General features: G+C 40.2%; 2 protein-coding genes and 3 pseudogenes across 24 annotated transcripts in view; all 5 read right to left on the bottom strand.

Moving 5' to 3' along the window:
* Positions 1 to 15,806, bottom strand: part of LOC118824489 (protocadherin gamma-C5-like) — a 216,995-nt gene that overhangs the window by 66,001 nt on the left and 135,188 nt on the right. The window lies entirely within an intron of this gene.
* LOC118824500 lies at positions 661 to 3,116 on the bottom strand (annotated as a pseudogene).
* LOC118824507 lies at positions 4,481 to 7,147 on the bottom strand (annotated as a pseudogene).
* Positions 8,427 to 11,001, bottom strand: LOC118824506 (annotated as a pseudogene).
* On the bottom strand, positions 12,598 to 14,925 carry LOC118824505 (protocadherin gamma-A11-like). Its single transcript, XM_036594721.1, is given in 2 exon segments — positions 12,598 to 12,783; positions 12,786 to 14,925. Coding segments are annotated over 2 exon segments (2,226 nt in total). The 3' UTR covers positions 12,598 to 12,697.

Here is a 15,806-nt window from a genome sequence, read left to right as displayed (position 1 = left end):
AAAGCAACGAACCATTCAAACATGAATGGTTCAATTAAGAAATCATGGTTCTACATAGAGAAAAAAGAAATACATTTACTTAAGAACGATTGAAAAAAAAAAAAAACATCTTTTTTGAGTGTACAGGAGGTAAAAGATTAAATAAGGTGACACATAAATACATAAGTAAAATAATAAATGAAGATTTTTCACTCTGTCATATCTCTATAAGTATTTTTTTTTCTCAGCACATGCCTCCGTTGCCAAGATAGTATTTCTGTCCCTGAAATAATGATGATTACGTATGACATTTTAAAGATTTTTAGACTTCTACTTCATAAACCAGACAAAAGAGTGATTAATTAGCTCGTAACAATGTGGCAACGATGGATAGATAGATAGATAGATAGATAGATAGATAGATAGATAGATAGATAGATAGATAGATAGATAATGTCCAACAACTGCTGTGTTAAAATAAGACAACTTAGCTGAAGCAATCAAGACAAAAAATGGCAACATTCAATGCGACCTTAATAATCGTCTACGCAAAGCTTTAATAAGTAAAACGCCAAAAATGTTATCTTATAAACAACAACCAAAACCATTTTCTCAGAAAGCTCTTACCAACTCTGGAGATTCCTGATCATCGAGGAAGTTATTTTCCTTCATCGCGCGCTTCATAGTCTCTGTGAAAGTCGGGTCCACCACTAAAACACTCTGTCCACCAAGCGTAGAATATTTACAGTCACTTTTCCTCGAGTTTGTCGTCATACAAACGTCATAATTGTACATGTGCGGCAGAGTTCCAGTAACTCCTGTGTCTGCGTAACCGGGTGGATAGTACGGAATAACTGGGAGATTGGACTGATAGAAAATACGAGACTGTCTCCATCTGTAGATCTTCACTGATATTATAACTACTACAGTAGTAATGAAAAGGAAAGAAACAGCAGCCAGAGCTAAAACTAAGTAAAAAGTCAGGTTATCGTTGTATTCTTTGCTGTGCGTAAAGTCCGAGAACTCCGAGGCCACTTCAGGGAAACTGTCCGCTACAGCTACATTGATGTTCACTACAGCTGAGCGAGACGGCTGTCCGTTATCCTCCACAACAACAGTGAGCTTCTGTTTCACTGCATCTTTATCAGTGACCTGGCGCACAGTCCGTATCTCTCCATTCTGTGGGCCCACTTCAAACAGCGCCCTGTCTGTGGCTTTCTGGAGTTTGTAGGAGAGCCAGGCATTCTGTCCAGAGTCCACATCAACAGCCACCACTTTAGTCACCAGATAGCCAACATCTGCTGAACGAGGCACAATCTCAGCCACCACAGAGCCGCCAGTCTGTACTGGGTACAGAACCTGAGGAGCGTTGTCGTTCTGGTCTTGGATGGAAACAGTCACTGTCACGTTACTACTGAGTGGAGGGGAGCCTCCATCCTGCGCTTTGACGCGGAAATGGAAGTCCTTTAACTGCTCGTAGTCGAAAGAGCGCACGGCATTAATGACTCCACTATCAGCACTGACTGACACATATGATGATACAGGAACCCCATTAACAGTGCTGTCGTCTAAAATGTAAGAAACGCGCGCATTCTGGTTCGAGTCTGCGTCACTGGCCTTCACTGTGAAGACAGAGAGACCTGGTGTGTTGTTCTCGAGCACAAAGGCCTCGTAGCTCCTTCTCTCAAAGACAGGAGCATTATCATTCACATCTGAAAGGAGTAAACGGAGAGAAGCGCTGCTGGACAGTGAGGGAACTCCCTCATCAGAGCACAGCACAGTGATGTTGTACTCAGACTCTCTCTCCCTGTCCAGTTCCTGCTCTGTGCGCAGACTGAAGAAGTTGTTGGATGGTGATATGATAGCAAAGGGAATATTCTCACTGATCGTGCAGTGAATTTGACCATTGGTCCCTGAATCTGGATCATTTACTTTCATCATCGCAACAACAGTCCCAATTTTTGACATTTCAGATATAGAATTTGACATGGAAAGAATGTTAATGGATGGTGTGTTATCATTAACATCTAACACATCAACAATTAATTTACATGAGTCAGAAAGTCCTCCTTGGTCTTTAGCTTGGATTTCAAGCTGATAATGGCTCGATTTTTCAAAATCAACTGCACCGTTTAAAACGACCTCGCCACTATATTGATCCACGATAAATAAGTCTGACAGACTGCCAAATGTTTTTGACATAGAATATGATATGTGACCGTTGGAGCCTTCATCTGCATCAGTTGCGCTTACCGTGGCTAATTTGGTGCCCTTAGCGGCGTTTTCAGATAACGTAGCTTTATACACTTTCTGCGTAAATACAGGAGCGTTATCATTTGCATCTAGAACAGTAATGTGTATTTTCACTGAACCAGACAGCACCGGTTCACCTCCATCATTCGCTGTCAGTAACAATGTGATTCTCTCTTGTTTTTCTCTATCAAGAGGTTTTTGTAAAATCATTTCTACGCTCTTATCTCCGTCTGTCTGACTCTGTAATTCTAAAACAAAGTGATCTGTTGGTTTAAGAGAGTAGCTCTGAAGCCCATTGGTACCAACGTCCACATCTATTGCTCTCTCTAATGTAAATCTAGCTCCGGTTACAGCTGACTCGCTAATCTCAAACCTGATTTCCTCGGTCTGGAAAAACGGAGCGTTATCATTTATATCCGTGATTTCGACGGTAATAGAATATAATTCCATCGGATTCTCGAGAATCATCTGCAGATGTAAAGCACAGGGAGTCGTTTCTGCACAAAGAGACTCACGATCTATTTTCTCCTTGATGAGAAGCGCCCCCCTCTCTTTATTCAGCTCGATGTATTCCGTGCTGTCCTCCGTAAAGATGCGCGCTTTCCCAGATTTCAGTCTCTTTAAGTCCAAACCCAAATCCTGAGCGATATTTCCAACCATAGATCCTTTTGGCATTTCCTCCGGAATGGAGTAAGTGACCTGGCCGAGCACGGAGTGAGAAGAAAGGACGACGAAGAACAATACCGTGTGCCACATCGCTGCAACGGGAGATTTCCAATGTGCATTAAAGATCTCCACAAATAACATCGGAGTCCAGACTTCGAATGCTTTAACTCAGCAGGTATTAAATACAATTCTAAGATCCATCGAATGTGGATCTTAGAACGACAGAAGAAAATATCCCACCCTCGATGACGAAGTCACAAAAAATCGAGACTGGCGAGCTTTTCTCTCTCTGAGTATTCAGGGTGGTGGGGGTGAGTCTAAGGCGTATAGATACACAGCAGCGTATAAATTGATAAACAGCGTCCCGTTGAGTTGAAATTAGGAATTACACAAGTTTACTTGCCAAACTAGTGCATTAGATATGTAAATAATAATAATAATAATAATAATAATAATAAATAACTGATGTTGAATAGAAATTTCTCATAAATATGTACGGAGACAAAGACATTGTATTTTCTAGAAAGTCAAAAGAAAGCATGTGTAAGTTTGATACAACTGACTTAGATTTAAAACTAGTTTGTGCTGTCCAACACTAGTGGTGCTGAAGCGAAGGGAACTATCTGCCACGCTGTAATGTACTCCAGTACATATTATAGAAATGTCAAACGCTTTTGAAAAAAGTAATAAATGTAAACAAAATAGCAAAGTCAGGTTTGTTTACTGAGACTTGGACAGGAAAAATATTTGAAATCGTCCAAATCATATGGCCATCCAATGGTGACTTTCACAGATCTGTGCAATTCTATGCCTTTTAGTCACTAATAACAAAAGATGTTTTGTAGCAAGCCTTTACCAACTTTGGACTGTCTGGTTCTATTAAAATATATTTTCTTCAAGTCGCTGTAAGACTCGGCTCCACGACCGAAAAGTTTGCGTCACCAATATGAATTATGAGAGAAAACTTGCGATGCATTATGTACCAGCATAACCACAGAAAAGGAAGTCGAAATCGAAATCTTGCATGAATATATTATTATCCACTAAAACATGGCATGACACAAAATGTCAGCTAAAGTTGTTAGGTCTGCATGTAGTAACGGCTGAACTTCCTGTAATATCAAGACGTTTGGAGCTGTCCAGAAAAAAAATGGTGCTGACATTCGCTGAACCGTGGAATGAAAACAGTGTGCTTTGGCTTCAGATGACTTGAATATGTCAGTTGATTGCACTTGGATAAAAGACGTTTCATAAACGAAAACCTGCATCAGGAACACTTATCCGACGTGATTTAAAACTTGATTGATGTGCGCGAATTTACACATTGAATTGAGGAAATTTAAAGCAGCACATGATGTTTCAGTGGAAATAAATGCAATACTACGCAATGTACAAATTTACCTCACTGCATCAGAATGTACTAACGTAATGCGTAAAAAAATGACGGTCTATGCTCGTGTTGAAATTATCACAATATCTTTGTGGTCAAAAAAGTATTAGAGCAAGCTCTTACCAAATCTGGAGAATCAGAATCTTCTAGAAGATTATTTTCCTTCAGCGCGCGCTTCATGGTCTCTGTAAAACTTGGGTCCACCACTAAAACACTCTGTCCACCAAGTGTCGAATATTTACAGTCACTTTTCCTCGAGTTTGTCGTCATACAGACGTCATAATTGTACATGTGCGGCAGAGTTCCAGTAACTCCTGTGTCTGCGTAACCGGGTGGATAGTACGGAATAACTGGGAGACTGGACTGATAGAAAATACGAGACTGTCTCCATCTGTAGATCTTCACTGATATTATAACTACTACAGTAGTAATGAAAAGGAAAGAAACAGCAGCCAGAGCTAAAACTAAGTAAAAAGTCAGGTTATCGTTGTATTCTTTGCTGTGCGTAAAGTCCGAGAACTCCGAGACCACTTCAGGGAAACTGTCCGCTACAGCTACATTGATGTTCACTACAGCTGAGCGAGACGGCTGTCCGTTATCCTCCACAACAACAGTGAGCTTCTGTTTCACTGCATCTTTATCAGTCACCTGGCGCACAGTCCGTATCTCTCCATTCTGTGGGCCCACTTCAAACAGCGCCCTGTCTGTGGCTTTCTGGAGTTTGTAGGAGAGCCAGGCATTCTGTCCAGAGTCCACATCAACAGCCACCACTTTAGTCACCAGATAGCCAACATCTGCTGAACGAGGCACAATCTCAGCCACCATAGAGCCACCAGTCTGTACTGGGTACAGAACCTGAGGAGCGTTGTCGTTCTGGTCTTGGATTTTGATCCTCACTGTCACGTTACTACTGAGTGGAGGGGAGCCTCCATCCTGCGCTTTGACGCGGAAATGGAAGTCCTTTAACTGCTCGTAGTCGAAAGAGCGCACGGCATTAATGACTCCACTATCAGCACTGACTGACACATATGATGATACAGGAACCCCATTAACAGTGCTGTCGTCTAAAATGTAAGAAACGCGCGCATTCTGGTTCGAGTCTGCGTCACTGGCCTTCACTGTGAAGATAGAGACACCTGGCGTGTTGTTCTCGAGCACAAAGGCCTCGTAGCTCCTTCTCTCAAAGACAGGAGCATTATCATTCACATCTGAAAGGAGTAAACGGAGAGAAGCGCTGCTGGACAGTGAGGGAACTCCCTCATCAGAGCACAGCACAGTGATGTTGTACTCAGACTCTCTCTCCCTGTCCAGTTCCTGTTCTGTGCGCAGACTAAATATATTATTGGATGGTGAAGTGATAGCAAAGGGAATATTCTCACTGATCGTGCAGTGAATTTGACCATTTGTCCCTGAATCTGGATCATTTACATTCATCATAGCAACAACAGTCCCAGGTTTAGATATTTCCGATATAGAATTTGACATGGAAAGAATGTTAATGGATGGTGTGTTATCATTAACATCTAACACATCAACAATTAATTTACACGAGTCAGAAAGTCCTCCTTGATCTTTAGCTTGAATTTCAAGCTGATAATGGCTCGATTTTTCAAAATCAACGTGACCGTTTAAAACGACCTCACCACTATTTTGATCCACGACAAACAAATCTGACAAACTGCCGAACTTTTTTGACATGTAGTATGATATTCGCCCGTTAGACCCTTCATCTGCATCAGAGGCGCTTACAGTCACTAATTTTGTGCCCTTAGCTGCGTTTTCTGATAATATAGCTTTATACACTTTTTGCGTAAATACAGGAGCGTTATCATTAACATCTAGAACTGTAATGTGTATTTTCACTGAACCAGACAGCACCGGTTCACCTCCATCATTCGCTGTCAGTAACAATGTGATTCTTTCTTGTTTTTCTCTATCAAGAGGTTTTTGTAAAATCATTTCAACGCTCTTATCTCCGTCTGTCTGACTCTGTAATTCTAAAACAAAGTGATCTGTTGGTTTTAGAGAGTAGCTCTGAAGGCCATTGGTACCAACGTCCACATCTATTGCTCTCTCTAGCGTGAATCTGGCGCCCGTTACAGCCGACTCGCTAATCTCAAACCTGATTTCCTCTGTCTGGAAAAACGGAGCGTTATCATTTATATCCGTGATTTCGACGGTAATAGAATATAATTCCATCGGATTCTCTAGAATCATCTGCAAATGTAAAGCACAGGGAGTCGTTTCTGCACAAAGAGACTCACGATCTATTTTTTCCTTGATGAGAAGCGCCCCCCTCTCTTTATTCAGCTCGATGTATTCCGTGCTGTCCACCGTAAAGATGCGCGCTTTCCCAGATTTCAGTCTCTTTAAGTCCAAACCCAAATCCTGCGCGATATTTCCAACCATAGATCCTTTTGGCATTTCCTCCGGAATGGAGTAAGTGACCTGGCCGAGCACGGAGTGAGAAGAAAGGACGACGAAGAACAATACCGTGCGCCACATCACTGCAATGGCGACTTTTCTAATCTGCAGAGAAGATCTTTCAAAAATAATATCCAGTCCAGACTTTCAATGCTTTCAGTCAGCAGTCATCAAATGTAGATCCGGATTCTATTGATATCAAAGCAATACACGAAAATATTCCACTCAGACGACGGAGACTCTCATAACGCGACTGGAAAGCTTGTTCGTCTCTCATTATTCAGGGTGGTGTGGGCGAGTCTAAGGCGGACACATACAGAGGGAGCCTATCGTTGTTAAACAGCGTCACTTTGAGTCAGAATTAGGAATTACAAAACTTCCCTTGCCAAATATTGGCAAAAGTACAAAATAATGACATTAAGAAATACAAATGTGTGTAACTTCACCTTATAGAATGAATACCTAAGAAAATAAATAAATAAATAAATAAATAAATAAATAGTTCAAGATATCTCAGTAGCACTTGTCGAATTCAGTTTGAATAAAAAATGAAAGCTGATCTAGTTCAGTTTTAGCCAGGAAGCCGCAGGAAAACACAAAAGCGTAACTTAAAATGATAAACAATGAAAATATGTAATATTTCCTGAAAAGTCAACAAGGTAAGCATGTATATGTTTAATATAACTGACTTTTTTTGTCAAACTGTTTAGTGCTGTACAGCACTGACGGTGCTGGAAAGAGAAGAATCACCTTCCGCATTGTAACTGACTCCACTCAGTAAAGCATTGACAAACCCATGTAATTTTGATGTTATTATCAACTTCCGCAAAACTGTTTGGACAACACAACAAATGCACGTTTAAGTTACCAGACAATCGGGCGATCATGCACATCTAATGGTGTCATTTCAGAGATTTGCGAAATCTTTAAGCCTTTATTTAAAAAGAGGATACGACCTAAGGTTTGAAATATACTACAGCAAGCCCTTTGCAACGTTGGAGAATCAGGTTGAACTAGAAGATTTACATTTCATCTTCATGTTCTAAATAATCTCTGCAAAACTCAGGTCCACCACCAAAATATTTTGATCACCACCTGGACTTAGTATCAGCTAAGCAACAGGCAACAGATAAAATCAAAGTCTTGGATGAGCAATTTGTTGCCAAAAATAGATATAATTATCCGACAGCATATCAAATAACTAGTACATAAACACACAAAGCAGTGTTAAAAAACACAAAATTTCTGGAATTTCAATCTGCCTGGAGCTGTCCTGAAAAAGTGGTGCTGAAATTCGCTGAGCAATAGAATGAAAACATGATGCGTTGGTTATAATGTGCATTGGCTCAAAATGTCAGTCGACTACACAAGAACGAAAATGATGCATCAACAAATTAATCTGTATGCAACCTTATGACGCATTAAAATAATAAATTTAAAACCAACTTTCATAGTTCAAAGAATAATAAATGAAACATTGCTCTTCGTAGATATTTACTTCACTAAACAACAACGGACTGACCAGACATGACCATTTCAAATCAATTCATAGACAAAAGTCATGTGAGGTTTTCACGCCAAAATTTATGGAAACTGTGCGCTATTAAACTATTGCAACCGTATCTAAAACCAAAAACTATTTAGAGTAAGTGCTTACCAAATCTGGAGAATCCGAATCTTCCAAAAGACTTTTTTCCTTCATTGCGCGCTGCATAGTCTCTGTAAAGCTCGGGTCCACCACTAAAACACTCTGTCCACCAAGTGTAGAATATTTACAGTCACTTTTCCTCGAGTTTGTCGTCATACAAACGTCATAATTGTACATGTGCGGCAGAGTTCCAGTAACTCCTGTGTCTGCGTAACCGGGTGGATAGTACGGAATAACTGGGAGACTGGACTGATAGAAAATACGAGACTGTCTCCATCTGTAGATCTTCACTGATATTATAACTACTACAGTAGTAATGAAAAGGAAAGAAACAGCAGCCAGAGCTAAAACTAAGTAAAAAGTCAGGTTATCGTTGTATTCTTTGCTGTGCGTAAAGTCCGAGAACTCCGAGACCATTTCAGGGAAACTGTCCGCTACAGCTACATTGATGTTGACTACAGCTGAGCGAGACGGCTGTCCGTTATCCTCCACAACAACAGTGAGCTTCTGTTTCACTGCATCTTTATCAGTGACCTGGCGCACAGTCCGTATCTCTCCATTCTGTGGGCCCACTTCAAACAGCGCCCTGTCTGTGGCTTTCTGGAGTTTGTAGGAGAGCCAGGCATTCTGTCCAGAGTCCACATCAACAGCCACCACTTTAGTCACCAGATAGCCAACATCTGCTGAACGAGGCACAATCTCAGCCACCACAGAACCACCAGTCTGTACTGGGTACAGAACCTGAGGAGCGTTGTCGTTCTGGTCTTGGATTTTGATCCTCACTGTCACGTTACTACTGAGTGAAGGGGAGCCTCCATCCTGCGCTTTGACGCGGAAATGGAAGTCCTTTAACTGCTCGTAGTCGAAAGAGCGCACGGCATTAATGACTCCACTATCAGCACTGACTGACACATATGATGATACAGGAACCCCATTAACAGTGCTGTCATCTAAAATGTAAGAAACGCGCGCATTCTGGTTCGAGTCTGCGTCACTGGCCTTCACTGTGAAGATAGAGAGACCTGGTGTGTTGTTCTCGAGCACAAAGGCCTCGTAGCTCCTTCTCTCAAAGACAGGAGCATTATCATTCACATCTGAAAGGAGTAAACGGAGAGAAGCGCTGCTGGACAGTGAGGGAACTCCCTCATCAGAGCACAGCACAGTGATGTTGTACTCAGACTCTCTCTCCCTGTCCAGTTCCTGCTCTGTGCGCAGACTGAAGAAGTTGTTAGATGGTGAAGTGATAGCAAACGGAATCTGTTCACTAATACTGCACTGAACTCGCCCATTCGCGGATGAGTCAGGATCATTTACTTTCAACATTGCAACGACGGTGCCTGAAGGTGATTCTTCTGATATAGAGTTAGACATAGACATTATAGTTATAGTTGGTTTATTATCGTTAACATCTAGTACATCGATAATTAATTTACACGAATCTGAAAGTCCACCTTGGTCTCTAGCTTTAATGTCAAGTTGATAATGGCTTGTCTTCTCATAGTCAATTTGTCCACTTAAGAATATTTCACCATTTTCTTTATTTATTATGAACAAATCTTTGACATCGTTGTCTACTTTTGAAATGTGATACGTCACCTGTCCGTTTGAGCCTTCATCTGCATCAGAGGCGCTGACGGTTGTCAGTTTGGATCCTTTTGGTGAATTTTCAGTTATTACGGCTTTATATACTTTCTGGGTAAAAACAGGAGCGTTATCGTTAGCGTCCAGTACAGTAACATGTATCTGGACAGTGCCGGACAGCACTGGCTCACCTCCGTCAATCGCTGTTAACATCAATGTAAATTTTTCCTTGTTCTCTCTGTCGAGCGGTTTTTGTAAAACCATCTCTACGTTTTTTTCTCCATCTGCGTGGTTTTGGAATTCTAGAACAAAATGATCTGTTGGTTTAAGTGAATAGCTCTGAAGACCGTTTGTTCCAACGTCCGCATCCACTGCTCCATCTAACATGAATCTCGCTCCTGTTACAGCTGACTCGCTAATCTCGAAACTGATTTCTTCTGTTTGGAATAATGGAGCATTATCGTTTACATCCGTGATTTCAACGGTCACTGTGTACATTTCCATCGGATTCTCGAGAATCATCTGAAGATGTAAAGCGCACGGTGTTGTTTTAGCGCACAGAGCCTCGCGATCTATTTTCTCTTTGATCAGAAGCATGCCCTTCTCTTTGTTCAGCTCGATGTATTCCGTGCTGTCCCCGGAGAATATCCGCGCTTTTCCTGATTTCAGTCTTTTTAAATCTAATCCCAGATCCTGAGCGATATTTCCAACCGTCGAGCCTTTCGCCATTTCCTCCGGAATGGAGTAACTGACCTGGCCGAGCACGGAGAGAGAAGAAAGGACGACGAAGAACAATACCGTGTGCCACATCACTGCAATAGATATGTCCTTATCTGCTGAGAAGATCTCCAGAAATGACGTCGAAATCCAGACTTCCAATGCTTTATTTCATTAGTCATTAAGAAAGGATCGAGATCTGACGGATTTAAGAACGACAGACCAACATATTCCGCTCAGATGTCGATGACTCGGAAAACACGACTGAGGAGCTTTTCTTTCTTTGATTATTCAGGGTGCTGTGGGCGAGTCTGAGGCGGACACATACAGATGCAGCAAATCGTTGATAAACAGCGTCACTTAGAGTCAGAAAGAGGAATTACAAAATTTATATTGCCAAGTTACTGCGTAAAATATGAAATAATGATTTTCAAAATAGAATCAAACACAGCAATAAAAATATGAATCAATAAATAAACATATAGATAGATAGTTTGCAAAGTAAACTTTCTACATCACGAATTGAAGTGATTTTGAGTGAAAATTAGGAAACTAATCTGGTGCAGTTTAAATCAGAAGAAAACTGAAAAAAATAAATTTGTAGTCTTGAATAAACATGTAGAGTGGAAAAAAATAGTATTTCTGAGTAACCCAAAACGTAGGTTTGTCTAAACATAACATGCCTTGTTTCCCTTCCAAACTAACCCTCTCCACCAATATTGGTCCGGAAAAAAAGAGGAGTCATTTGCCACACTGTGTTTTAAGCCAACACGTAATAATTCATTGGCAATCCATGTGTCTTTGACATCATTAACAATTCTGACCAAACTTTCTATTTTTAGACCACACAATAAAGTGAGGTTTGAGTTCATGGATATTTGGACAGGAGAAAATGTCCACTGTCTCCAGGCGCAGCAGTCAAGGCCATCTTGTAATGACTTTTCAAAGAATTCTGCAATTTTTGAGTTTGTTAACATTATAATACTATCAATGGAATAAAAGGCATCATAACAAACATTCTGGTTTTGCTAGAATATATTTCCTTAATTTCACTTTAAATAGTCTCAGTGAAACTTGAGGGCACGACCAAAACGTTATGAACACCAAGTAAAATTTAAAGAGAAAACTGTTGTAATGCATTTTCTATCAGCTTAACCCAGAGTAAGACAAAATCACAACCTTGTACAAATGTTTTTTTTTTTTTTTTTTTGTTTTTTTTCCCCTAAACAAAATATACTAACATGCCACAGGAAGACATAAGTGCGTTGAATAGAGGTTGAAATCACTGATGTATAAAACTGTCCGGAGCTGTCCAGAATCAGTGGTGCTGAAAAGTGCTGAACAGTTCGAACACAAAATAGTGATGGCTTTACTTAATTTAGACAGGTCTATCAATTGTAGACCCACAATATATATTACATCAATACAACTCTTGCCAAAAGAGTAAACTGGAAGACAACGAATGTTTATGAAATAATTATTTGCGTAATCACTAGAAACATCTGAATTATATCAATTTCGAAAACATATATACATATAAGACGTCGGTGAACTTTTAAATTAATGTTAAATGATAAAGCAGCTTATGTCATTGTATACCAACGCAATGCCAACTCATATAGTTTTACGTTCCACAAAAACACTGTCACTTTAAACATAAATGATATAGTAAGCTTTAAAGCAAAGGAAACTGGAAACGGAGAAACTTTGCAAAGAAAAATATTGCAATACACTGTCCAAATATATATATATATATATATATATATATATATATATATATATATATATATATATATATATATATTGAAATATGTATACGTTTCAAATAACATGAAACGTTCCCTCTCTCCCTGTCCAGTTCTGATGTGTTATAACAAACTCTTACCAAATCTGGAGACTCGGGGTCGTCTAGAAGATTATTTTCCTTCATCGCGCGCTGCAGAGTCTCTGTGAAACTCGGGTCCACCACTAAAACACTCTGTCCACCAAGTGTAGAATATTTACAGTCACTTTTCCTCGAGTTGGTCGTCATACAAACGTCATAATTGTACATGTGCGGCAGAGTTCCAGTAACTCCTGTGTCTGCGTAACCGGGTGGATAGTACGGAATAACTGGGAGGTTGGACTGATAGAAAATACGAGACTGTCTCCATCTGTAGATCTTCACTGATATTATAACTACTACAGTAGTAATGAAAAGGAAAGAAACAGCAGCCAGAGCTAAAACTAAGTAAAAAGTCAGGTTATCGTTGTATTCTTTGCTGTGCGTAAAGTCCGAGAACTCCGAGACCACTTCAGGGAAACTGTCCGCTACAGCTACATTGATGTTCACTACAGCTGAGCGAGACGGCTGTCCGTTATCCTCCACAACAACAGTGAGCTTCTGTTTCACTGCATCTTTATCAGTGACCTGGCGCACAGTCCGTATCTCTCCATTCTGTGGGCCCACTTCAAACAGCGCCCTGTCTGTGGCTTTCTGGAGTTTGTAGGAGAGCCAGGCATTCTGTCCAGAGTCCACATCAACAGCCACCACTTTAGTCACCAGATAGCCAACATCTGCTGAACGAGGCACAATCTCAGCCACCACAGAGCCACCAGTCTGTACTGGGTACAGAACCTGAGGAGCGTTGTCGTTCTGGTCTAGGATTTTGATCTTCACTGTCACGTTACTACTGAGTGGAGGGGAGCCTCCATCCTGCGCTTTGACGCGGAAATGGAAGTCCTTTAACTGCTCGTAGTCGAAAGAGCGCACGGCATTAATGACTCCACTATCAGCACTGACTGACACATATGATGATACAGGAACCCCATTAACAGTGCTGTCATCTAAAATGTAAGAAACGCGCGCATTCTGGTTCGAGTCTGCGTCACTGGCCTTCACTGTGAAGATAGAGAGACCTGGTGTGTTGTTCTCCAGCACAAAGGCCTCGTAGCTCCTTCTCTCAAAGACAGGAGCATTATCATTCACATCTGAAAGGAGTAAACGGAGAGAAGCGCTGCTGGAGAGTGAGGGAACTCCCTCATCAGAGCACAGCACAGTGATGTTGTACTCAGACTCTCTCTCCCTGTCCAGTTCCTGCTCTGTGCGCAGACTGAAGAAGTTGTTGGATGGTGATATGATAGCAAAAGGAATATTCTCGTTTATATTGCAATGAACTTGGCCATTCATACCTGAATCTGGATCGTTTACTTTCATCATAGCAACAACAGTGCCAGGCTTAGACTCCTCAGATATAGAGTTAGACTTAGAGATAATGTTAATCGAAGGTGTGTTATCATTCACATCTAAAACATCAACAATTAACTTACATGTGTCAGAAAGTCCTCCTTGGTCTTTTGCTTGAATCTCAAGCTGATAATTGCTCGATTTTTCAAAATCAACTTCGCCATTTAAGATGACATCACCACTGTACTGATCAACAATAAACAAATCTGACAAACTATCCACAGTTTTTGACATAATGTACGTAATAAGACTATTGGAGCCTTCATCTGCATCAGTTGCGCCCACAGTCGTCAATTTCGTGCCTTTAGCTGCGTTTTCAGATAATGTAGCTTTATATACATTCTGAGTAAATACAGGAGCGTTATCATTTACATCTAGAACAGTAATGTGTATTTTCACTGAACCAGACAGCACCGGTTCACCTCCATCATTCGCTGTCAGTAACAATGTGAATCTCTCTTGTTTTTCTCTATCAAGAGGTTTTTGTAAAACCATTTGCACTCTCTTATCTCCGTCTGTCTGACTCTGTAATTCTAAAACAAAATGATCTGTTGGTTTTAGAGAGTAGCTCTGAAGGCCATTGATACCAACGTCCACATCTATTGCTCTCTCTAATGTAAATCTAGCTCCAGTTACAGCTGATTCACTAATCTCAAACCTGATTTCCTCTGTCTGGAAAAACGGAGCGTTATCATTTATATCCGTAATTTCGACGGTAATAGAATATAATTCCATCGGATTCTCCAGAATTATTTGAAAATGCAGCGCGCAGGGGGTCGTTTTAGCACAAAGAGACTCGCGATCTATTTTTTCCTTGATGAGAAGCGCCCCCCTCTCTTTATTCAGCTCGATGTACTCCGTGCTGTCTTCCGTAAAGATGCGCGCTTTTCTTGATTTCAGTCTTTTTAAATCTAATCCCAAATCCTGAGCGATATTTCCAACTGTCGAGCCTTTCGCCATTTCCTCCGGAATGGAGTAACTGACCTGGCCGAGCACGGAGTGAGAAGAAAGGACAACTAAGAACAATACCTTGCGCCACATCACTGCAATGGCGATTTTCTAATCTGCAGAGAAGATCTTCAAAAATAATATCCAGTCCAGACGCTCAATGCCTTAACTTTGCAGTCATCAAATATAGATCCGGATTCTATTGATATCAAAGCAATACACGAAATATTCCACTCAGACGACGGAGAATCTCATAACGCGACTGGAAAGCTTGTTCGTCTCTGATTATTCAGGCTGCTGTGGGCGAGTCTAAGGCGGACACATACAGAGGGAGCCTATCGTTGTTAAACAGCGTCACTTTGAGTCAGAATTAGGAATTACAAAACTTCCCTTGCCAAATATTGGCAAAAATACGAATCATTGTCTTTCAACATTAAATTTGTGTAACTTCAACTTATAGAATGAATAAATAAATAAGTAAATGAAGTGTATAAAATATCTCAGTACCACATGAAAAAGTCATTAAAAAAACAAACAAAAAAAAAAAAAATAAAAAGACAACTGTTCTAGTTTAGTTTTAGCAAGGACACCACAAAAAAAATAAATAAATAAACATAAGTGTATCAATTAAAATTATAAAGAAAGAAAACTTGTACTATTTCCTCAAACGCCAACAAAGAAGGCACGCATATGTTTAAAATAAGTGACATTATTATTATTATTATTATTATTATTATTATCATTATTATTATTATTATTATTATTATTATTATTATTATTATTATTTTATTTATTTATTCATTTATTTTTAAGTGTTAGGTGCTGTGCAGCATTGACGGTGCTGAAAAGAGAAAATCACTTTCCACATTTTAACTGACTTCACTACTTAGTAAAGCACTGACAAACCCATGTCATTGTGACGTTATCAACTTGCTTAAAGCTTTTATGCTTAGACAACACAGCAAATAAACGTA

The sequence above is a fragment of the Colossoma macropomum genome, unplaced genomic scaffold (assembly GCF_904425465.1).
Source record: "Colossoma macropomum unplaced genomic scaffold, Colossoma_macropomum, whole genome shotgun sequence".
In the NCBI taxonomy this organism is placed as follows: domain Eukaryota; kingdom Metazoa; phylum Chordata; class Actinopteri; order Characiformes; family Serrasalmidae; genus Colossoma; species Colossoma macropomum.
This window is presented reverse-complemented; position numbering and strand designations above follow the sequence as displayed.